Source organism: Oratosquilla oratoria, chromosome 33 (genome assembly GCF_046742065.1).
Source record: "Oratosquilla oratoria isolate Oo_2021 chromosome 33, ASM4674206v1, whole genome shotgun sequence".
In the NCBI taxonomy this organism is placed as follows: Eukaryota; Metazoa; Arthropoda; class Malacostraca; order Stomatopoda; family Squillidae; genus Oratosquilla; species Oratosquilla oratoria.
In genome coordinates this window covers 11,229,653-11,252,128 of record NC_134809.1, presented here as the reverse complement: position 1 = coordinate 11,252,128, position 22,476 = coordinate 11,229,653, and the positions used below count along the sequence as shown (strand labels likewise).

Below are 22,476 nucleotides of genomic sequence, written 5' to 3'. Positions count from 1 at the left end.
GGGCAGTGACCGCTACTTGGAAAGAGGGGGAGGGGGAGGGGGAGGGCAGTGACAGCTACAGGGAAAGAGTGGGAGGGGGAGGGCGAGGGGGAGGGCACTGACCGCTACTTGGACAGAGGGGGAGGGGGAGGGCAGTGACCGCTACTTGGAAAGAGGGGGAGGGGGAGGGCAGTGGCCGCTACTTGGAGAGAGGAGGAGGAGAGAGGAGGAGGGGAGGGGGAGGGGGAGGGCAGTGGCCGCTACTTGGAGAGAGGAGGAGGGGGAGGGGAAGGGCAGTGGCCACTACTTGGAGAGAGGGGAGGGGAGCGGTCAGGGAGGGGAGGGGAGGGGAGCGGTCAGGGAGGGGAGGGGAGGGGAGCGGTCAGGGAGGGGAGGGGAGGGGAGCGGTCAGGGAGGGGAGGGGAGGGGAGCGGTCAGGGAGGGGAGGGGAGGGGAGCGGTCAGGGAGGGGAGGGGAGGGGAGCGGTGAGGGGAGGGGAGGGGAGAGATGAGGGAGGGGAGGGGAGGGGAGCGGTCAGGGAGGGCAGGGGAGGGGAGTGGGGAGGGGAGGGGAGGGGAGAGGTCGGGAGAGGGGAGGGGAGGGGAGCGGTCAGGGAGGGGAGGGGAGGGGAGCGGTCAGGGAGGGGAGGGGAGGGGAGCGGTCAGGGAGGGGAGGGGAGGGGAGCGGTCAGGGAGGGGAGGGGAGGGGAGCGGTCAGGGAGGGGAGCGGTAGGGGAGCGGTCAGGGGAGGGGTAGGGGAGGGGAGGGGAGCGGTCAGGGAGGGGAGCAATCAGGTCCGGGAGGGGAGGGGAGCGGTCAGGGAGGGGAGGGGAGGGGAGGGGAGCGGTCAGGGAGGGGAGGTGAGCTGTCAGGGAGGGGAGGGGAGCGGTCAGGGAGGGGAGGGGAGCGGTCAGGGAGGGGAGGGGAGCGGTCAGGGAGGGGAGGGGAGGGGGAGAGGAGGGAATCAGGGAGGGGAGGGGAGGGTGGGAGCGGAGCGGAGGGTCGGGGGAGGGGAGGAAAGCGGTCAGGGAGGGGAGGAAAGCGGTCAGGGAGGGGAGGGGAGGGGAGCGGTCAGGGAGGGGAGGGGAGGGGAGCGGTCAGGGAGGGGAGGGGAGCGGTCAGGGAGGGGAGGGGAGCGGTCAGGGAGGGGAGGGGAGCGGTCAGGGAGGGGAGGGGAGCGGTCAGGGAGGGGAGGGGAGCGGTCAGGGAGGGGAGGGGAGCGGTCAGGGAGGGGAGGGGAGGGGAGGGAGAGTGGCCACTACTGAAGGCGGGGTGATCACTAGTGGAAGAGTATGCGAGCCACTTGGAGATGGGTGTTAGCCCCTGGAATGGGGGTGTTCACTAGTGTTCACTTGTGTTCACTAGTGAAGAGGGGGGTCGCTACCAGTAGGAGACTTTTTGCCACGGGAAGCGGCGTCCTCGTCTGAAGTGGATTCCTCGTCTGAAGTGGATTCCTCGTCTGAAGTGGATTCCTCGTCTGAAGAGGAGTCTTCGTCTGGAGGGGGATCCTCGCCTGGAGGTGGGTTACCGCTGCAAGGAGGGTGGCCACGGCAAGGGGCATGGCCGGCGCAAGGGGGTAGGCCGTTGCAAGCGGGGTGGCCACAGCAAGTGGGGTTGCCGGTGCAAGGGGGCTGGCCGCTGCAAGGGGGTTGGCCGCTGCAAGGGGGGTTGCCACCGGAAGAGGCGTAGCCGCTGGGAGGAAGGTAGCCTCTGGAAGAGGCGAAGCTGCAAGAGGTGGGGTAGCCGCAAGAAGTGGAGTAGCCGCTGGAAGGGCGGTAGCCGCTGGAAGGGCGGTCGCCACTGGAAGGAGAGCGTTTAGCTGCAGGTTCACCACTACCGGGGGTGAGAGGAGGGGGCGGATCATTGGTGGACGGCTGCACATTCATATTAGAGAGATGCGATGTCAAATCGCGCAATCCACCAGACCCAGCATTGTGGCGCCGGCGCCGTCGAAGCCGGGCATCGTCGGTTGGCTGTTGGGCCCTTGGATTAGTACCCGTTGCCCCATACCCAGAATTGGTTCCATTGCTAAGCGACAGTCGGGCACGGAGTATTCCTTGGGACTCGTATGCTCCACCCTCAAACAAAGGAGGCGGGAAACCAGACCCATCTTCACCCTGTTGGTTTCCGCTAGCCACGTTCTCGTTATGATCACAGACGGGTGGCGAGTTGTTATCGGTGTCCATTCTCTGTCCCGGGTACCCGTTTCTTCCGTACAAATCATTGATGGCATTACGTGGATCCTCTTGTATTGGATCGAGGTTACCATGGGGATCATCCTCTCGTGGGGCGACAGCTCCAAACCTCTCCTCGTGCACATCACCTAATGGGCGAGGCCCAGCGCCAGGCTGATGAGGGTCAGGGCTTCCAGCATAGCCGGATGGTGTAGGATTCTCAGTTCCTTGGTACCCGGTACCATGCTGATACGAAGAACCATCGCCGCCAGCTGCGAGGTTAGCATTTTCCTCATCCGGATTGCCGCCAACCCCGTGCAGAGGTGGGGGATCATTCCTAGCTCCTGGCTGATCAGAGGGGTTATCAGTAGCTCCTTGGTTCTCGGTGGTGGGATCGTACGGGTTGGGATAGCGTTCGGCACCCTGACCCATATAAGGATTAAAATGGGCACCTTGCTGTGGAGTGGGACCATGGCGTGGGCCTCCCCTGCCCACCGGGTAGTTGTGCCTTGTAGAGGGGGGAGGAAAGGGTCCAAATCCTCGGGTCCGGGGGTTGGGATACTGGAAAGGTCGTGGGGGCATGGGATTGTTGTTTGCCTGGGCCATGTGGTACTCCTGGTTGCCATGAGGCCGAACATTGCGAGCTCCGCGGGCATTTGGACGAGGAGAACGGGGTGGATCGTCTTCTCCCTTCGGTCGGACCATCTCTAAGAATGCTGTTAGACAGGAGACTTCTGCCAAATAGCGAGATTTACAGAGCTACTGGTAAGCAAACCCACTTGAAGTTTTCTACCAATGGGTAGGGCCCCTAATTTAAGAAAATCACCTGCGCCAGTTGGACAATAGGCTTTACACGTGATCTGGAAATCTGATCAACTGGAGATCGAATACTTTGCGTCAGCCCTTGATGGGATGCCGAATCGTAGATGTCGCTGTCTTATGGAATTGAATCGGCACCAGACTGAACTCTGTTCAATTCCTCGCTTTCACTGGCATCACTATCCTCGCCTGCCTGCAAAATCAAATAGGAAAGTAGTTTATGCTTCATAAGAACTGAAGGATGACGATATCAATATGTGCAAAGTCTATTAAGAAAAATTGTCCTACCATCAGAATTCACGTCTTAAAAACAATTTACAGGACCATCCCAACAGTTTAAAACCACTTTTACTATTTACTTTGCAAATGACGCACTTTCGAACAGCGAGGACCAGATGCACGAGGACCACCAGGAGAAAGACAAAGGCCACAGACGGCCCCAGCATATACGCAGACCGACTCCTCCCAATCTTGATCGAGAAGAATATTATCGAGGTCACCGTAACCAATAATATGACGTATAGTAACAACAACGACCTGGTAGTGGACATAAGGGCGGACACGAACCCACTACTCCTTGAGACCTGCAAGTACGAGACACCGAGCTCAACAACCCCATTCTAGTTTGCAAATGTGGTTAAGTTAGAAATTTATCCCATGCCCCTCCTGTGCTATTCAGGTTTGAAACAATTCACCTTTAGTTGCAGGAATACATTTGGTCGTTACAGTGTCGAATGGATTTATAACCAGTCTCAGCTAAAAGTCATCGCCTGCATTCTGGTTTCAAGTATGCAACTGCAGCATTGACCTAGTATTTTGTATATTTGTAGCAGAAAAGTTGTGTACTTTGAAGTGATGTATGGATGAAATCAGTTACCTTCATCTAAATCTACATTTCCCAAAGGATGATTACAGTGGGCATTTGTCACTTACGATGGTGACGATACTACCCTCTTCAGAATGAGGCAGTCTTCCCGTAGGGGTTATAACACTGGGCTTCCACGGGTTTCACCAGCGCTAACAAACGAGTTCGATTGAGTAAAAGTGACTTCGGTTAGGACAGTTTTCAAATATCCAAATATCAAATGATCTTTCCATCGTATTAGGCAAAGCTGAATGATGAACCAAGATTGTACACCTATACGAATGTTAAGCGATACTCATGATGTGTTCTCAAGTCTAGATATTTGTAAGCGAAGTTATACTACGTTATTCAAATGAGGGTTTGAGGCAGGATGGGCGGAAAAATAGCCCAGCGTGATAGCCCCTTTAGGATGTTACCAAGGGAGGAATGTGAAAAATACAAAAGTCCTCGTTGCACTGGCGTTCCCTGGCGCCAGCGTCAGGAACAGTGACCCAGACAACAATGCCATACAAGCATCGAGGGCAAAATACTTCGGTCTTCTGCACCTGTATGCATCGGTTTCTTGTTATGACCTTAGTTTCTAGCGTTGTAGAAAATCTCGCGCCGCTGTCGCAAATTTTCTTCCGATGATTTAATTAATGTGTTGTTAGTCGTGGTCCTTGTGACGGTGGTCGTCGATGTGCGAGTTCGTGGTTGTTTGAAACCTGCAGCATCTTTGAAGAGGTTATTTGTGTCATGAGTTAAGTGTCGTTGTCGAGGCAATGGGGGTGGACGTTGGAAAAGTTAGTCATAGCACTGCAATGGCCAAGGGTGTTGGTGAGGAAATTAGGGTTTATAGTTTGGGAGGTTGGGGCGTGTCGGAAGCGTTTTGGGCTATCGTTGGAGAATTAAACGTGTCTGAAAAGGATGTGGAAATGGATAGCTGGGCCCAAGGCCTTGTGGGGGGGGGGGGCAAGGCGTTGGGGGGGGGGCAAGGCCTTGTGGGGGGGGCAAGGCCTGGGGGGGGGGGGCAAGGCCTTGTGGGGGGGCCAAGGCCTTGTGGGGGGGCCAAGGCCTTGTGGGGGGGGGCCAAGGCCTTGTGGGGGGGCCAAGGCCTTGTGGGGGGGCCAAGGCCTTGTGGGGGGCCAAGGCCTTGTGGGGGAGGGCCAAGGCCTTGTGGGGGGGGGCCAAGGCCTTGTGGGGGGGCGGGGAAGGCTGGGGGGGCGGGGAAGGCTGGGGGGGCAAGGCCTGGGGGGCAAGGCCTTGGGGGGGCAAGGCCTTGGGGGGGCAAGGCCTTGGGGGGGGCCAAGGCCTTGGGGGGGGGGGCCAAGGCCTGGGGGGCAAGGCCTTGGGGGGGCAAGGCCTTGGGGGGGCAAGGCCTTGGGGGGGGCCAAGGCCTTGGGGGGGGGGGCCAAGGCCTTGGGGGGGGCAAGGCCTTGGGGTGGGGGCAAGGTTGGGTTGGTATGGACGAAGAAGGTACACTCGAGAACTTCCATGGAACGCTAAAGAGGTGAATTTACATAATGTGTAGCAATCACATGTACTTAAGTCTACAGCAATGAAGGCCCTTCGTGTCGCCCCAGCTTCTCCCCAAGCCAACCGCGGTACCATCTACCGCCTACCCCCTTCACACGCGTCACCGTCTCCGCCACTGCATCCCTCACCACGCGAGATTAATATCGACAAGAATATCAAAGAAATTCAAACAACATTTCATCTATGACGAATTCATAGTTTTGTACAGTATCTGTATACGCAGTAATTTGGTATAACCATGCGCTTACAAGTAAAAATACATAAATGAATAATCTAATATATAACCAAACTCGGTAAAAAGATGAACATAATGGAATAGTGAACTTTGTCAATGATTTCTAACTGAAGAATACTGTTGATAGTTGTTGAAATTTCAAACGTAAGCCAAATTGACGACTTGTCTGGTACCGTCTAACACATTACTCGTTTATCCAGCCAAAGCTCGTTTCAGGATTTGTCATGCCTAAGAGGACAATGAGAACTCATCTGCCATAAAATCATTCCACAAAAAACAAAAAACAAAGAAAAACATGCAACAACCACTTCCGCAATGACGGCACGGAGGTACGATGCCCTTGCAAGGCCTTGATGCATGATGCACCTGCAGGACCACAAGGTACAATGCCCTTGCAAGGCCACGAGACACTATACAGTTGTTGCAGGGGCTGCATCGAGTTGTTTTGTATTGTGTTGTGTTCTATTGTGACCTGTCTTGAGTTAAGTGTCGTTTTGTCTTAAGTTGCGCTGCGCCTTGTGACGCGCTGTGTCGTGCGTTTCGGGAATTCTTCTCGCTCGTATGACACCTACCATCCCCCCCCCCCCGAGGTACGGTGGGGGGGGTGAGCCCGAGGTACGGGGAGGGGGAGCCCGAGGTACGGGGAGGGGGAGCCCGAGGTACGGGGAGGGGGAGCCCGAGGTACGGGGGGGGGGGGCCCGGGGGACGGGGAGGGGGAGCCCGAGGGTACGGGGAGGGTGAGCCCGAGGTACGGGGAGGGTGAGCCCGAGGTACGGGGAGGGTGAGCCCGAGGTACGGGGAGGGGGAGCCCGAGGTACGGGGAGGGGGAGCCCGAGGTACGGGGAGGGGGAGCCCGAGGTACGGGGAGGGGGAGCCCGAGGTACGGGGAGGGGGAGCCCGAGGTACGGGGAGGGGGAGCCCGAGGTACGGGGAGGGGGAGCCCGAGGTACGGGGAGGGGGAGCCCGAGGTACGGGGAGGGGGAGCCCGAGGTACGGGGAGGGGGAGCCCGAGGTACGGGGAGGGGGAGCCCGAGGTACGGGGAGGGGGAGCCCGAGGTACGGGGAGGGTGAGCCCGAGGTAGGGGGTGGGGGAGCCCGAGGTACGGGGAGGGGGAGCCCGAGGTACGGGGAGGGGGAGCCCGAGGTACGGGGAGGGGGAGCCCGAGGTACAGGGAGGTGAGCCCGAGGTACGGGGAGGGGGAGCCCGAGGTACGGGGAGGGGGAGCCCGAGGTACGGGGAGGGGGAGCCCGAGGTACGGGGAGGGGGTGGGGGAGCCCGAGGTACGGGGAGGGGGAGCCCGAGGTACGGGGAGGGGGAGCCCGAGGTACGGGGAGGGGGAGCCCGAGGTACGGGGAGGGGGAGCCCGAGGTACGGGGAGGGGGAGCCCGAGGTACGGGGAGGGGGAGCCCGAGGTACGGGGGGGGGAGCCCGAGGTACGGGGGGGGAGCCCGAGGTACAGGGGGGGGAGCCCGAGGTACGGGAGGGAGCCCGAGGTACGGGGGGGGGAGCCCGAGGTACGGGGGGGGGAGCCCGAGGTACGGGGGGGAGAACCCGAGGTACGGGGGGGAGAACCCGAGGTACGGGGGGGAGAACCCGAGGTACGGGGGGGAGAACCCGAGGTACGGGGGGGGGAGCCCGAGGTACGGGGGGGGAGCCCGAGGTACGGGGGGGGGAGCCCGAGGTACGGGGGGGGGAGCCCGAGGTACGGGGGGGGAGCCCGAGGTACGGGGGGGGGGAGCCCGAGGTACGGGGGGGGGAGCCCGAGGTACGGGGGGGGAGCCCGAGGTACAGGGGGGGGAGCCCGAGGTACAGGGGGGGAGCCCGAGGTTAGGGGGGGGGGAGCCCGAGGTACGGTGGGGGGGGTGAGCCCGAGGTACGGTGGGGGGGGTGAGCCCGAGGTACGGTGGGGGGGGTGAGCCCGAGGTACGGTGGGGAGGGGGAGCCCGTGGTACGGGGGGGCGGGGGAGCCCGAGGTACGGGGCGGGGGAGCCCGAGGTACGGGGGTTGAGCCCGAGGTACGGGGGGGGGTGAGCCCGAGGTACGGGGGGGGAGCCCGAGGTACGGGGGGGGGGAGCCCGAGGTACGGGGGGGGAGCCCGAGGTGGGGAGGGGAGAGCCCGAGGTGGGGAGGGGAGAGCCCGAGGTAGGGAGGGGAGAGCCCGAGGTAGGGAGGGGAGAGCCCGAGGTGGGGGAGGGGAGAGCCCGAGGTGGGGAGGGGAGAGCCCGAGGTGGGGAGGGAGAGCCCGAGGTGGGAGGGGAGAGCCCGAGGTAGGGAGGGGAGAGCCCGAGGTAGGGAGGGGAGAGCCCGAGGTAGGGAGGGGAGAGCCCGAGGTAGGGAGGGGAGAGCCCGAGGTAGGGAGGGGAGAGCCCGAGGTAGGGAGGGGAGAGCCCGAGGTAGGGAGGGGAGCCGAGATAGGGGGGGAGCCGAGATAGGGGGGGAGCCGAGATAGGGGGGGAGCCGAGGTAGGGGGGGAGCCGAGGTAGGGGGGGAGCCGAGGTAGGGGGGGAGCCGGGGTAGGGGGGGAGCCGGGGGGGGGGGGGAGCCGAGGTAGGGGGGGGAGCCGAGGTAGGGGGGGAGCCGAGGTAGGGGGGGGAGCCGAGGTAGGGGGGGAGCCGAGATAGGGGGGGAGCCGAGGTAGGGGGGGAGCCGAGGTAGGGGGGGAGCCGAGGTAGGGGGGGAGCCGAGATAGGGGGGGAGCCGAGATAGGGGGGGAGCCGAGGTAGGGGGGGAGCCGAGGTAGGGGGGGAGCCGAGGTGGGGGGAGGACCGAAGAAAGGTGTGAGGGGGAGTATCAAGGGAATGGGGGGGGTGGGTAAGCCTGAGGGAACGTATGAGGGGAGGTAGGCCCGAGGGAACGTGAGGGGAGGCAGTCCCGAGGGAACGTGAGGGGAGGCAGTCCCGAGGGAACGTGAGGGGAGGCAGTCCCGAGGGAACGTGAGGGGAGGCAGTCCCGAGGGAACGTGAGGGGCGGCAGTCCCGAGGGAACGTGAGGGGAGGCAGTCCCGAGGGAACGTGAGGGGAGGCAGTCCCGAGGGAACGTGAGGGGAGGCAGTCCCGAGGGAACGTGTTAGGGGGGTGAAGCACACGTGTGTGTGTGGGGGGGGTAAAGCGAGAGGGAAGGCGTGTGAAGGGGGGTAATCTAGAGGGAGGGTGTGGGGGAGAAAGCAAGGGATGTGGACCGCGGAGGACCGAGGAAAGGTGTTAGGGATGGTGGTGGGGGGAGACCCGAAGGAAGGTGCGAGAGGGGGGGGGGGAGAGAAGACCCGAGGGAAGGTGCGAGCGGGGAAGGGAGAGAAGACCCGAGGGAAGGTGCGAGCGGGGGGGGGGAGAGAAGACCCGAGGGAAGGTGAACGGGGGGGGGAGAGAAGACCCGAGGGAAGGCGCGAGGGGGGGGGGGAGAGAAGACCCGAGGGAAGGTGCGTGAGGGGGGGAGAGAAGACCCGAGGGAAGGTGCGAGAGGGGGGGGAAGAAGACCCGAGGGAAGGTACGAGAGGGGGGGGAGAAGACCCGAGGGAAGGTACGTGAGGGGGGGGAGTAGTCCCGAGGGAAGGTGCGAGAGGGGGGGAGAAGACCCGAGGGAAGGTGCGAGAGGGGGGGAGAAGACCCGAGGGAAGGTGCGAGAGGGGGGGAGAAGACCCGAGGGAAGGTGCGAGAGGGGGGGAGAAGAGCCGAGGGAAGGTGCGAGAGGGGGGGGGAGAGAAGACCCGAGGGAAGGTGCGAGAGGGGGGGGAGAGAAGACCCGAGGGAAGGTGCGAGCGGGGGTGGGGGGAGAGAAGACCCGAGGGAAGGTGCGAGCGGGGAGGGGAGAGAAGACCCGAGGGAAGGTGCGAGCGGGGGGGGAGAGAAGACCCGAGGGAAGGTGCGAGAGGGGGGGGGAGAACACCCGAGGGAAGGTGCGAGAGGAAGGGAGAAGACCCGAGGGAAGGTGCGAGAGGGGGGAGAAGACCCGAGGGAAGGGGCGAGAAGACCCGAGGGAAGGTGCGAGAGGGGGGGGGAGAAGACCCGAGCGAAGGTGCGAGAAGGGGGGGAGAAGACCCGAGCGAAGGTGCGAGAAGGGGGGGAGAAGACCCGAGCGAAGGTGAGAGAGGGGGGGAAGAAGACCCGAGGGAAGGTGCGAGAGGGGGGGGGGAAGAAGACCCGAGGGAAGGTGCGAGAGGGTGGGGAAGAAGACCCGAGGGAAGGTGCGAGAGGGGGGGGAAGAAGACCCGAGGGAAGGTGCGAGAGGGGGGGGAAGAACCGAGGGAAGGTGCGAGAGCGGGGCGGTGAGAAGACCCGAGGGAAGGTGCGAGAGGGGCGGGGAGAAGACCCGAGGGAAGGTGCGAGAGGGGGGGAGGGAAGGTGCGAGAGGGGGGGAGGGAAGGTGCGAGAGGGGGGGAGGGAAGGTGCGAGAGGGGGGGAGGGAAGGTGCGAGAGGGGGGGAGGGAAGGTGCGAGAGGGGGGGAGGGAAGGTGCGAGAGGGGGGGGAGAAGAAACGAGGGAAGGTGCGAGTGGGGGAAGGGAGAAGGACGAGGGAAGGTGCGAGGGGGGGGGGGAGAAGACCCGAGGGAAGGTGCGAGAAGACCCGAGGGAAGGTGCGAGAGGGGCGGGGAGAAGACCCGAGGGAAGTTGCGAGAGGGGGGGTGGGAGAAGAACCGAGAGAAGGTGCGAGAGGGGGGGGGGAGAAGACCCGAGGGAAGGTGCGAGAGGGGGGGAAGAAGACCCGAGGAAAGGTGCGAGACGGGGGGGGAAGAAGACCCGAGGGAAGGTGCGAGAGGGGGAGGGAAGGTGCGAGAGGGGGGGAGAAGACCCGAGGGAAGGTACAAGAGGGGGGGAGAGAAGACCCGAGGGAAGGTGTGAGGGAGGGGGGGAGAGAAGACCCGAGGGAAGGTGTGAGGGAGGGGGGGAGAGAAGACCCAAGGGAAGGTGTGAGGGAGGGGGGGAGAAGACCCGAGGGAAGGTGTGAGGGAGGGGGGGAGAGAAGACCAGAGGGAAGGTGTGAGGGAGGGGGGGGAGAAGACCCGAGGGAAGGGGGGAGGGAGGGGGGGGGAGAGGACCCGAGGGAAGGTGTGAGGGAGGGGGGGAGAGAAGACCCGAGGGAAGGTGTGAGGGAGGGGGGGAGAGAAGACCCGAGGGAAGGTGTGAGGGAGGGGGGGAGAGAAGACCCGAGGGAAGGTGTGAGGGACGGGGGGAGAGAAGACCCGAGGGAAGGTGGAGAGGTGTGGAGGGAGGGGGGGGAGAGAAGACCCGAGGTATGGTGTGAGGGAGGGGGGGGGAGAGAGACCCGAGGTAAGGTGTGAGGGAGGGGGGGGAGAGAAGACCGAGGGAAGGTGCGAGAGGGGGGAGGAGAGAAGACCCGAGGGAAGGTGAGGGAGGGGGGGAGAGAAGACCCGAGGGAAGGCGTGAGGGAGGGGGGGAGAGAACACCCGAGGGAAGGCGTGAGGGAGGGGGGGAGAGAAGACCCGAGGGAAGGCGTGAGGGAGGGGGGGGAGAGAAGACCCGAGGGAAGGCGTGAGGGAGGGGGGGGAGAGAAGACCCGAGGGAAGGCGTGAGGGAGGGGGGGATAGGAGACCGGAGGGAAGGCGTGAGGGAGGGGGGGGGAGAGAAGACCCGAGGAAAGGCGTGAGGGAGGGGGGGAGAGAAGACCCGAGGGAAGGAGTGAGGGAGGGGGGGAGACCTGGGGGAAGGTGTGAGGGAGGGGGGGAGAGAAGACCCGAGGGAAGGTGTGAGGGAGGGGGGAGAGAAGACCCGAGGGAAGGTATGAGGGAGGGGGGGAAGACCCGAGGGAAGGCGTGAGGGAGGGGAGGGAAGGCGTGAGGGAGGGGAGGGAAGGCGTGAGGGAGGGGGGAGACCCGAGGGAAGGGGGGGAGACCCGAGGGAAGGCGTGAGGGAGGGGGGGAGACCCGAGGGAAGGGGGGGAGACCCGAGGGAAGGCGTGAGGGAGGGGGGGGAGACGGGAGGGAAGGCGTGAGGGAGTGGGGGAGACCCGAGGGAAGGCGTGAGGGGGGGGGAGACCCGAGGGAAGGCGTGAGGGAGGGGGGGGGAGACCCGAGGGAAGGCGTGAGGGAGGGGGGGGAGACCCGAGGGAAGGCGTGAGGGAGGGGGAGGAGACCGAGGGAAGGCGTGAGGGAGGGTGGGAGACCCGAGGGAAGGCGTGAGGGAGGGGGGGGAGACCCGAGGGAAGGCGGGAGGGAGGGGGGGGAGAAACGAGGGAAGGCGTTGAGGGAGGGTGCGGGGGACACGAGGGAAGGCGTGAGGGAGGGGGGGAGACCCGAGGGAAGGCGTGAGGAGGGGGGGGGGAGACCCGAGGGTAGCGTGAGGGAGGGGGGGAGACCCGAGGAAAGGCGTGAGGGGAGGGGGGGAGGACCCGAGGGAAGGCGTGAGGGGGGGGAGACCCGAGGGAAGGCGTGAGGGAGGGGGGGGAGAACCGAGGGAAGGCGTGAGGGAGGGGGGGAGACCCGAGGGAAGGCGTGAGGGAGGGGGGGAGACCCGAGGGAAGGCGTGAGGGAGGGGGGGGAGACCCGAGGGAAGGCGGGAGGGCGGGGGGGGAGAACCCGAGGGAAGCGTGAGGAGGGGGGGGAGAACCGGAGGAAGGCGTGAGGGAGGGGGGGGAGACCCGAGGGAAGGCGTGAGGGAGGGGGAAGGAGACCCGAGGGAAGGCGTGAGGGAGGGGGGGAGACCCGAGGGAAGGCGTGAGGGAGGGGGGGAGGCGTGAGGGAGGGGGGGAGACCCGAGGGAGGGGGGGAGACCCGAGGGAGGGGGGGAGACCCGAGGGAGGGGGGGAGACCCGAGGGAGGGGGGGAGACCCGAGGGAGGGGGGGAGACCCGAGGGAAGGGGGTGGGGGGAGACCCGAGGGAAGGCGTGAGGGAGGGGGGAGACCCGAGGGAAGGCGTGAGGGGGGGGAGACCCGAGGGAAGGCGTGAGGGGGGGGGAGACCCGAGGGAAGGAGTGAGGGGGGGAGGGGGGGAGAGAAGACCCGAGGGAAGGTGTGAGGGAGGGGGGAGAGAGACCCGAGGGAAGGCGTGAGGGAGGGTGGGAGACTCGAGGGAAGGCGTGAGGGAGGGGGGGGAGACTCGAGGGAAGGCGTGAGGGAGGGGGGGAGACCCGAGGGAAGGCGTGAGGGAGGGGGGGAGACCCGAGGGAAGGCGTGAGGGAGGGGGGGAGACCCGAGGGAAGGCGTGAGGGAGGGGGGGGGAGAGACCCGAGGGAAGGCGTGTGAGGGAGGGGGGGGGTGCCCGAGGGAGGGGGGGGAGACCCAAGGGAAGGCGTGAGGGAGGGGGGGAGACCCGAGGGAAGGCGTGAGGGAGTGGGGGAGACCCGAGGGAAGGCGTGAGGGAGGGGGGGAGACCCGAGGGAAGGCGTGAGGGAGGGGGGGGGAGACCCGAGGGAAGGCGTGAGGGAGGGGGGGAGACCCGAGGGAAGGCGTGAGGGAGGGGGGGAGACCCGAGGGAAGGCGTGAGGGAGGGGGGGGAGACCCGAGGGAAGGCGTGAGGGAGGGGGGAGACCCGAGGGAAGGCGTGAGGGAGGGGGGGAGACCCGAGGGAAGGCGTGAGGGAGGGGGGGAGACCCGAGGGAAGGCGTGAGGGAGGGGGAGACCCGAGGGAAGGCGTGAGGGAGGGGGGGAGACCCGAGGGAAGGCGGGAGGGAGGGGGAGACCCGAGGGAAGGCGTGAGGGGGGGGAGACCCGAGGGAAGGCGTGAGGGGGGGGGAGACCCGAGGGAAGGCGTGAGGGAGGGGGAAGGAGACCCGAGGGAAGGCGTGAGGGAGGGTGACGGAGACCCGAGGGAAGGCGTGAGGGAGGGGGGAGGAGACCCGAGGGAAGGCGTGAGGGAGGGGGGAGGAGGACCCGAGGGAAGGCGTGAGGGAGGGGGAGGAGACCCGAGGGAAGGCGTGAGGGAGGGGGAAGGAGACCCGAGGGAAGGCGTGAGGGGGGGAGACCCGAGGGAAGGCGTGAGGGAGGGGGAAGGAGACCCGAGGGAAGGCGTGAGGGAGGGGGAAGGAGACCCGAGGGAAGGCGTGAGGGAGGGGGAAGGAGCCCCGAGGGAAGGCGTGAGGGGGGGGGGACCCCCGAGGGAAGGCGTGAGGGGGGGGAGACCCGAGGGAAGGCGTGAGGGAGGGGGAGACCCGAGGGAAGGCGTGAGGGGGGGAGACCCGAGGGAAGGCGTGAGGGGGGGGAGACCCGAGGGAAGGCGTGAGGGGGGGGGGAGACCCGAGGGAAGGCGTGAGGGGGGGGAGACCCGAGGGAAGGCGTGAGGGGGGGGAGACCCGAGGGAAGGCGTGAGGGGGGGAGACCCGAGGGAAGGCGGGAGGGTGGGAGACCCGAGGGAAGGCGTGAGGGAGGGGGGAGGAGACCCGAGGGAAGGCGAGAGGGAGGGGAAAGGAGACCAGAGGGAACGAGTGAGGGAGGGGGGGAGACCCGAGGGACGGCGGGAGGGAGGGGGGAGGAGACCGAGGGAAGGCGTGAGGGAGGGGGAAGGAGACCCGAGGGAAGGCGTGAGGGAGGGGGGAGGAGACCCGAGGGAAGGCGTGAGGGAGGGGGGGAAACCCCCTGGAACGGCGGGAGGGAGGGGGGAGACCCGAGGGAAGGCGTGAGGGAGGGGGGGAGACCCGAGGGAAGGCGTGAGGGAGGGGGGGAGACCCGAGGGAAGGTGTGAGGGAGGGGGGAGGCGTGAGGGAGGGGGAGGCGTGAGGGAGGGGGAGGCGTGAGGGATGGGGGAGCCGGGAGGGAGGGGGGAGACGTGAAGGAGGGGGGAGACGTGAGGGAGGGGGGAGACGTGAGGGAGGGGGGGAGACGTGAGGGAGGGGGGGAGACGCGAGGGAGGGGGGGAGACGCGAGGGAGGGGGGGAGACGTGAGGGAGGGGGGGGAGACCCGAGGGAAGGCGTGAGTGAGGGGGGGGAGACCCGAGGGAAGGCGTGAGGGAGGGGGGGGAGACCCGATGGAAGGCGTGAGGGAGGGGGAGGAGAGAAGACCCGTAGGAAGGTGTGAGGGAGGGTGGGGGGAGACCCGAGGGAAGGAAAAGGAGGGGAGGAGAGACCCGAGGGGAGGAGAGACCCGAGGGGAGGAGAGACCCGAGGGGAGGAGAGACCCGAGGGGAGGAGAGACCCGAGGGGAGGAGAGACCCGAGGGAAGGAAAAGGAGAGGAGGAGACCCGAGAGAAGGGAAGGAAAGGAAAGGAAAGGAAAGGAAAGGAAAGGAAAGGAAAGGAAAGGAAAGGAAAGGAAAGGAAAGGAAAGGAAAGGAAAGGAAAGGAAAGGAAAGGAAAGGAAAGGAAAGGGTGCTGGAGTCTCATCTTTATCTCTCGCCCGAGATCTTTTCGATGCGAGTCACGTGGGCGCTTGACAATTTGGCTGACAAGGCGTTTCCCCCATCCCCCCATCCACCTTCCACCCTCCACCTTTCCGAATCCATCCTAAGGTTTCTCCGCCCGATCCCTTGTTGGGTTTCTCAACCATCAACCATTTTTTTTTTCTTTTGTTTTAATTATTTGCTTGTTAATTTTCGAGTTTTATTTTCAGGTGAGGAAGAGGCGAGGCGAGGCGAGGACACGGCTCTATATAAGATGAAAACGACAGAGCCGGTCATAGCTTGGTTAGTCATCAATTTGATTTAAAAATAAAAAGTATCGAAACTTTTACATTTGCAGCTGATGTGGATGTTCAATTTCAGGTATACGACCTCCATGGGAGGAAGGGGCCTTCCATGATAGAGCCGGATGGAGGAACATTCTGGGACCACTGACAGGCATAACGCCGACTACTGGGAGCTGAAGTAAGAGGCAAGACCTCCATGGGACATTTACTCCATCTATGTGGACACGAGACGTAATCATCATTTCTTCCATCTGGACTGGAACCACACCTTTATTACCACCTTATTTCATTCAGGGGGATGGCCGAGCGGATTAGGAGGTGTCGCTTCTTGCGACGGAGGTCAAGTTGAAGACCGTTCGAACCCTGCCACCGTCGAGCTGAACCAAGGTCATTGTTAGTTAAATCCCATTTTACGAAATCTTCTGTAAGGGGCACCATCCTAGCCTCCTGATAGGGGACTTAAGCGACGTCAAACCGAAACGATCCCTATAACCAGGTTAGTGAAAGGTTTAGATCCTATGTTAACCCATACTGCACAGTGGCGATAAACTAGTCACAAAACACTACATTGTTCGCCTCCTCGACACTCCCTCAGTGTGTGCATGTGAGAGTATATTAGCCTATATGCAGGTAAACCCGTGGGGGGTGACCCGTGTGGATGACCGTGCGGATGACCGTGCGGATGACCGTGTGGCTTGTTCAGAGGGTGAGGACTGATGGGGGACTGTTCAGCATGGGTGAGGATTGATGGGGGACTGTTCAGCATGGGTGAGGACTGACGGGGGCCTGTTCAGCATGGGTGAGGACTGAGGGGGACTGTTCAGCATGGGTGAGGACTGAGGGGGACTGTTCAGCATGGGTGAGGACTGATGGGGGACTGTTCAGCATGGGTGAGGACTGACGGGGGCCTGTTCAGCATGGGTGAGGACTGATGGGGGACTGTTCAGCATGGGTGACTGTTCAGCATGGGTGAGGACTGACGGGGGCCTGTTCAGCATGGGTGAGGACTGAGGGGGACTGTTCAGCATGGGTGAGGACTGAGGGGGACTGTTCAGCATGGGTGAGGACTGACGGGGGACTGTTCAGCATGGGTGAGGACTGACGGGGGACTGTTCAGCATGGGTGAGGACTGATGGGGGACTGTTCAGCATGGGTGAGGACTGATGGGGGACTGTTCAGCATGGGTGAGGACTGACGGGGGCCTGTTCAGCATGGGTGAGGACTGAGGGGGACTGTTCAGCATGGGTGAGGACTGATGGGGGACTGTTCAGCATGGGTGAGGACTGATGGGGGACTGTTCAGCATGGGTGAGGATTGACGGGAGCCTGTTGTTCAGCATGGGTGAGGATTGACGGGGCCTGTTCAGCATGGGTGAGGATTGATGGGGGACTGTTCAGCATGGGTGAGGATTGATGGGGGACTGTTCAGCATGGGTGAGGATTGATGGGGGACTGTTCAGCATGGGTGAGGATTGATGGGGGACTGTTCAGCATGGGTGAGGATTGATGGGGGACTGTTCAGCATGGGTGAGGATTGATGGGGGACTGTTCAGCATGGGTGAGGATTGATGGGGGACTGTTCAGCATGGGTGAGGATCGGTGGGGGCTTAATCAGCGTGGGTGGCGGGCTGGTGGGGCTTGTTCATCATGGGTTGGGGGTTGACTCCAGAGGAAGGGGGGGGGGTGGCCCAAAGCCACTGAAGAACACCGAACAGCCCCACCGTCTCCACTGAAGAACACCCTGAGCAGTCACGTGACCAATTATTACATACTCGAGGAATCACTCTTTTCTTGTAATTGCGCTCAATTATGTTACGCGTCTTCCCGCCCTGTATATGCGCCGAAGTGGGTACAGTGCACAACCATGCGCTCGAAAGCACATTGTAGATTTCATTTTGCGACCAAAGGCTCACTATGTGCATTAACTCGCGCTAGGTAGGCTGTGCGTTGTACGAAGCCTCGGCCACATCACCTGTAGTCTAGACAAATACGCGCTGTTTAAAACTAAGTAAAGGAGTATACACGTAAGCCGTACCGATACCCACATATGTGGTCGTCACGGCTTCCATTCAGCTTGTACCTAACTAAAGGATGAATTGCTACTGGAGGATCTCCTCAAAGGATTACCAAGCGGAGCGTGTCGACAGGAGACCTTTTGGTCCATGACTAGGTCGGATGCGAAAGAAAATCATAATGGTAAACAAGAATAATTAAAATAAATAAATGCATATAAATAATGTCAGACTTGTTCATTTTGAAAAAGCATTAGAACACATTTGCAGCTTGCAGCTTTCGTAAAGGAATCGAAGATGCTTGAGGCGAATATTTTTCCTTCAGCACGTGTATTTGTGTCGAAAAGAAATCTTTTGGGTAAAATTCTAGAAGTGTACACCTACGTGATAGCAAGAGAAAATCTTAATTTTGTAAATTACAACAACGTAATACAAGTTTTTCCTAGCGGAAATCAATAACAGAAAAAGTTACTAAAAGCTATACACAACGTAGCCGCTTCGACTGTTTGAGACGCCATCTTTTTGGTAGATGCGGAAGTTGAAGAAATTAAAGTATGAAATTCGTTCATTCTAACCTACCTAACCTATCTACCTGACCTAATCTATACCTAACCTGCATTGAGTTATGCGGTACCTGTAATCTGTGGTCGTTTAAACAGAGTCCCCGAGACATCTTGTGTAAACATTTTAGCAGAGTTTTGATTTTCGCCAAGAAAAACGTATACGTTGATTTATTATAATTTACAAAATCAATAATTTGCTAATGTTATATCGCGTAGGTTTGAATTTAGATTAATACATTTAATTACGACTACGTTCCATTCTGAAAAAAATAATAATAAAGTGGTTCATGGATTTATAACACCAGATCAATGAAGGAGACTGCAAGAGACCGTAAGGCCTACACTAGGTAGTTCCATGTCCATTACCACCCATCATTCCCATACATAGAATTATCTAACTGCAAGAGACCATAAGGCCTACACTAGGTAGTTCCATGTCCATTACCACCCATCATCCCCAACCATAAAATTATCTAACTGCAAGAGACCATAAGGCCTACACTAGGTAGTTCCATGTCCATTACCAACCATTATCCTCATCCATAAAATTATCTAACTGCAAGAGACCATAAGGCCTACACTAGGTAGTTCCATCTATTATCATCCATCATCCCCATCCATAAAGTTATCCAACTTTCTCTAAATCAATAGCTTCTGCGCTTACTACATAGTACACACGAAATCGTCTAAATCTGGAAACATTTAATCTAGAATGATTCGTTAAAAATCTGTACTATTTTTTCTATCACTACAACCATCTCGTCCCCGCTTTTATTCTTTGCCTGATGTACCTATGTCTGCACATTACATTTAATTCTTATATACGCATCGCGGCAAATGAACTATTTCGGTAATATTTGATTTACTCTGGTAGCAGAATGAAAGATTAGTGTCTGAAGTTCCATTCTTTCCTCCCACTAAAAGATATCTAGATTTAACACGTTACATCTTATTGCCATGTGGCGACTTTTAGATTAAACATCTTGTATTTAGATAGATGAGAGGAAGGGTGGGAGGGGTGTGGAGTGTATTTAGGGATGAAATGGGTGGGAGTGTTTTTATGCCTTTCCCTTTTTGGCTACCTCGGAAGGGGGAAAAAGCCTTGGTATATGTATGTATGTATGTTAAGCTAATGACCCGTGTAGTTCATCTTTCAAAATTCTGGATAATATCGTTTAAAGGACACGAACCTAAATAACGTTTTTCATACCAACCACAATACAATGCGAACTCGTTACCTTGAAATGCATATATTTTCACTCGCTATTTTGCACATTATGATCCAAATCGATACACAAATCATGACTTTATCCTACCACAATCAGGTGATTTTGGGTGAACCAGTCACCTAAGCCTTTGGAACAAGGTTTTCACAAAGAAGCCAGACGACTACTGAAGTTCTCTTTCGTTGGAAGTGAAACACAGTATGTATTGTCCTCACATTTTCTCGAAATTGAATTTCTTGCAAACTTTTCATTTCTAGTGACGAAATTTTCAGATAAAATATCCCCTCCCTATTTAATATAATTAGTGCACAGGTAATTATTTCAATTTGTTTATAATTAGATGATACGAAAAATGTATATTCGAGTTGATCTGCCTGCTTGTCATACTTGGGTCGATAATTTTTCTTTTTTCTTCGAATATAATAGTTTTTAAAATCTACTGTATATTTTCACAAAATTAAACCTATTTCAATAATATTTATCAGTGATAAAATGAATAATCAAATATACATTTATTCCACATTCGCTGCCGGGCAGCGGCGGAGGAAGGTTGTTCCGATCATAACTCCAGATAATCTTCTTGAGTTATATGACCACGAAATTTGGGAAGAAAAGGAGCTCCTTAGATCACACCTATGCTACTATTGAATCCTCCCAGGAAGTTAACAACATGGATATGACTCTGCCACAGAGTCGGAATAATGAACACTGTGAAGGAAGTAGCATGGGAGAGACGTCAACACAGGGAGTAGGAGAAGTGAAGGACTGGGCCGAGATAGCTGAGAACTCGAACGACAGTGTCAACAATGCCGGTTCCCGTGCCAAGAGATTGAAGGTTAGTGGAAAGTATGAAGACCAAGCTAAATCTGCCACCACGAAAGTTCCCTTAATGACTGCAATAGAAGCAGCCGGCATGGACCAGGACTTGATAATTGAAGAAAATAACACCACAGACACTAAAGCAGCTGATGTGAATCAAGATATAGTCGGGGACATCACCGCGTCCACTGGTAAGGAAAGACTTATGATAACATTTCCAGAAAAATGTAACCTCTCTCTGGAAAACAAATATACCTGGTATATGGCACTATTAAACAACACCCTGACTATAGGCCACTCTTTAAGGAAGGGAGGAATGCACCATATATCACATTAATCAATGGTCAGCAATATAACACCATGATAACAGATGGCTTCCAGGGACAAGTAATGAAACCTATAACTGGCTTACAACGTACTGTGGTCATTTTTGACGTACCTACTTATATAAATGTCAATTTATTACAGTGTCCACCAGGATTCCAGTGGCTAAAACGACGGATGGTTGGGAAAAATCCAAGGCCACAACTCCTAGGAGCAGTATCAGGACCTATTGACACAGAAACTCACATCATCGGTGTTGGAAGGAAGAGAGTTGCTCCCTACGTTCCAGAGCCAGACCTGTGTCAAAAGTGTAGCAAATGGGGACACAAAAGTTGGCGATGTCGAACTACATATGTGCGATGCAGATACTGTGCTGGGGGACATCTCTCAGAGGAGTGCTGGGAAAAGATTCAACAGAAAGTAGCTGTACCACCGAAATGCTGCAACTGTGGAGGTCAACACAATGCAAGTTCTCCAGTATGCCCTAAAAAACCACGCTACAAGACTCTACCACCAAGTATACCAAGTATACCCACTACTGTATACCAAACTGCTCCTCCACCTACAAGAACTGCTTGGAACGTCACAGCAATGCAGGAAGAATTTCCACCTTTGCAACAGGAGAAAGCAACAACTAATTCTACAACTAAGGTGAGGTCACTATCCGTTACTCAGTCAAATAAAGTAAATATAGTGGCTAAAGAGCAGGAACGACTAAGTATAGCAGTGGACAAACTTACTACATTGTTAAATGAAAGTATAGAAGAATTAAGAGCAGATAGAGTAAGGCTTGAGAGAAAGATGAAAGAATACACAGACTCTAAATTTAAAGAAGTGCAGGAATTAGTGCATCCAAACATACAAAAAATCCAACAGGAAGTACAGGAATTTGTGCAACAAGACATTCAGAAAGTACATCATGAATTACAGGAAACTGTGTATCAAGGCATTCAGAAAGTTCATCAAGAAGTAAAGGAAACTGTGCATCAAGAAATACAGAAGGCTAACTGTCAACAAGCAAAGAATATGGAATCTATCATGGAAAAACTTGAAATTTTGAAAAAAGAGAGATAAGGAGAGACACGAAAATTATGAACAGCTATCTAGGAATATAGAACTAATTCTAGAGAAATTTGAAGCCTTCAGAAGAGAAGTCTTAGCTAGCCAGAACAATAAACAGTGGCCCCCACCAAAATGATGCAAAACCCTACAATGAATAACAAAATTTTCCATTTATTGACATGGAATGTTAATGGACTAAGAGATAGGGTAACTGATATACATGCATATATTCTTCAACAGAGCCCTGACTTCATAGCTGTACAGGAAACTGGACCAGAGGTGTATGAACTCAGAGGATATTATCAACATATTCTTAGTTGTGATGATGGAAGCAGTAGAGGTATGGTTACTTATGTTAAGTCTGGACTTCCAGTTACCTTGGTGGAGAGAGAAGTCAATGGGGGAATAGAATATATCACTGTGTGTCTACATTTATCAAAACTATATATATATCACTAATATGTATTTTCATTCTGGTGCCCTGTACATTGATAATTTACCTCCGCACATATTAGAAGAAAGTACAATTCTCTTGGGTGATCTTAATGCTAGACATGTAGACCTAGGTAGTTTTAAGACTTCTAATACTAATGGCGTAAGGTGGGTAACCTTTCTTAAAGCTAATAATAATGTACAAATTACTGGTGCCAAAGTCCCTACACATGTTCAGGGAGGAAGACTAGATTATGTTGCCTTATTTAATATGCCATTTTGTACGTGTGAAACTAATGTTGTACCATCTCTTCTCAGTGACCACTTTGCCCTTAAGACATATATCCCCCTCTCCACAACCAACATAGTACACAGAAAAAGGTTAAGCATCCCCTCAAGTAAATTTCCTGGGCTCCTGATCAATGTTAAGAAATGGTACAGTAATAACAATATTGATTTACAAGATGCCAATGATATTTATCAGGGATTACTTAAGTAATTAATGAATATGTAGACAACAACAAGACTAGGCAGAAGCACACTCGTAATCAAAAGAGATCATATGCACATGACCCTGTTATATTAAATTGTCAGGATACAATGGCAGCCTTACAGAGTAGATGGCAAGCACAGCCAAATGATCATGTCAAGAGAGCTATGGGAACAGTTGCTAAACATTTGTCTGAGCTAAAAAGAGACACGAGGAAGAAGTATTGGGATGAGTTTCTAAATAAAATTCGTAACACCAAATCAATACAGGAAGTTTGGTATCACGTTGATAAGATCAAAGGTAAGAAAACTTCAGTAACCAGTGACTCAAATCCTGCAAAAAAGGTCAAAGATCTCATTAAACAATGGAGTTCTGCTTCTGCTTTGTCTGGTCT

The 22,476-nt window shown here is 57.5% G+C and overlaps 1 protein-coding gene across 3 annotated transcripts; it reads right to left on the bottom strand.

Annotated features, from left to right (window-relative positions):
• Positions 1 to 1,197: 1,197 nt before the first annotated feature.
• Positions 1,198 to 19,142, bottom strand: LOC143018007 (uncharacterized). 3 transcript variants are annotated; one of them, XM_076173044.1, is made up of 3 exons: positions 19,046 to 19,142; positions 3,331 to 3,555; positions 1,198 to 3,164 (listed from the first exon to the last, which is right to left on the bottom strand). In XM_076173044.1, exon 3 carries the CDS (start codon positions 2,855 to 2,857, stop codon positions 1,340 to 1,342), a length of 1,518 nt encoding a protein of 505 aa, XP_076029159.1. In that variant the 5' UTR covers positions 2,858 to 3,164; positions 3,331 to 3,555; positions 19,046 to 19,142; the 3' UTR covers positions 1,198 to 1,339. The 3 variants fall into 3 exon arrangements, with proteins under 3 accessions (XP_076029159.1, XP_076029161.1, XP_076029160.1); XM_076173046.1 differs by having other exon boundaries at positions 3,347 to 3,555; XM_076173045.1 differs by lacking the exon at positions 3,331 to 3,555 and having other exon boundaries at positions 19,046 to 19,127.
• Positions 19,143 to 22,476: the final 3,334 nt, after the last annotated feature.

Bases quoted from the DNA above. Each gene is read 5' to 3' on its own strand.
- LOC143018007 (XM_076173044.1), bottom strand. From the start codon at position 2,857: ATGGTCCGACCGAAGGGAGAAGACGATCCACCCCGTTCTCCTCGTCCA.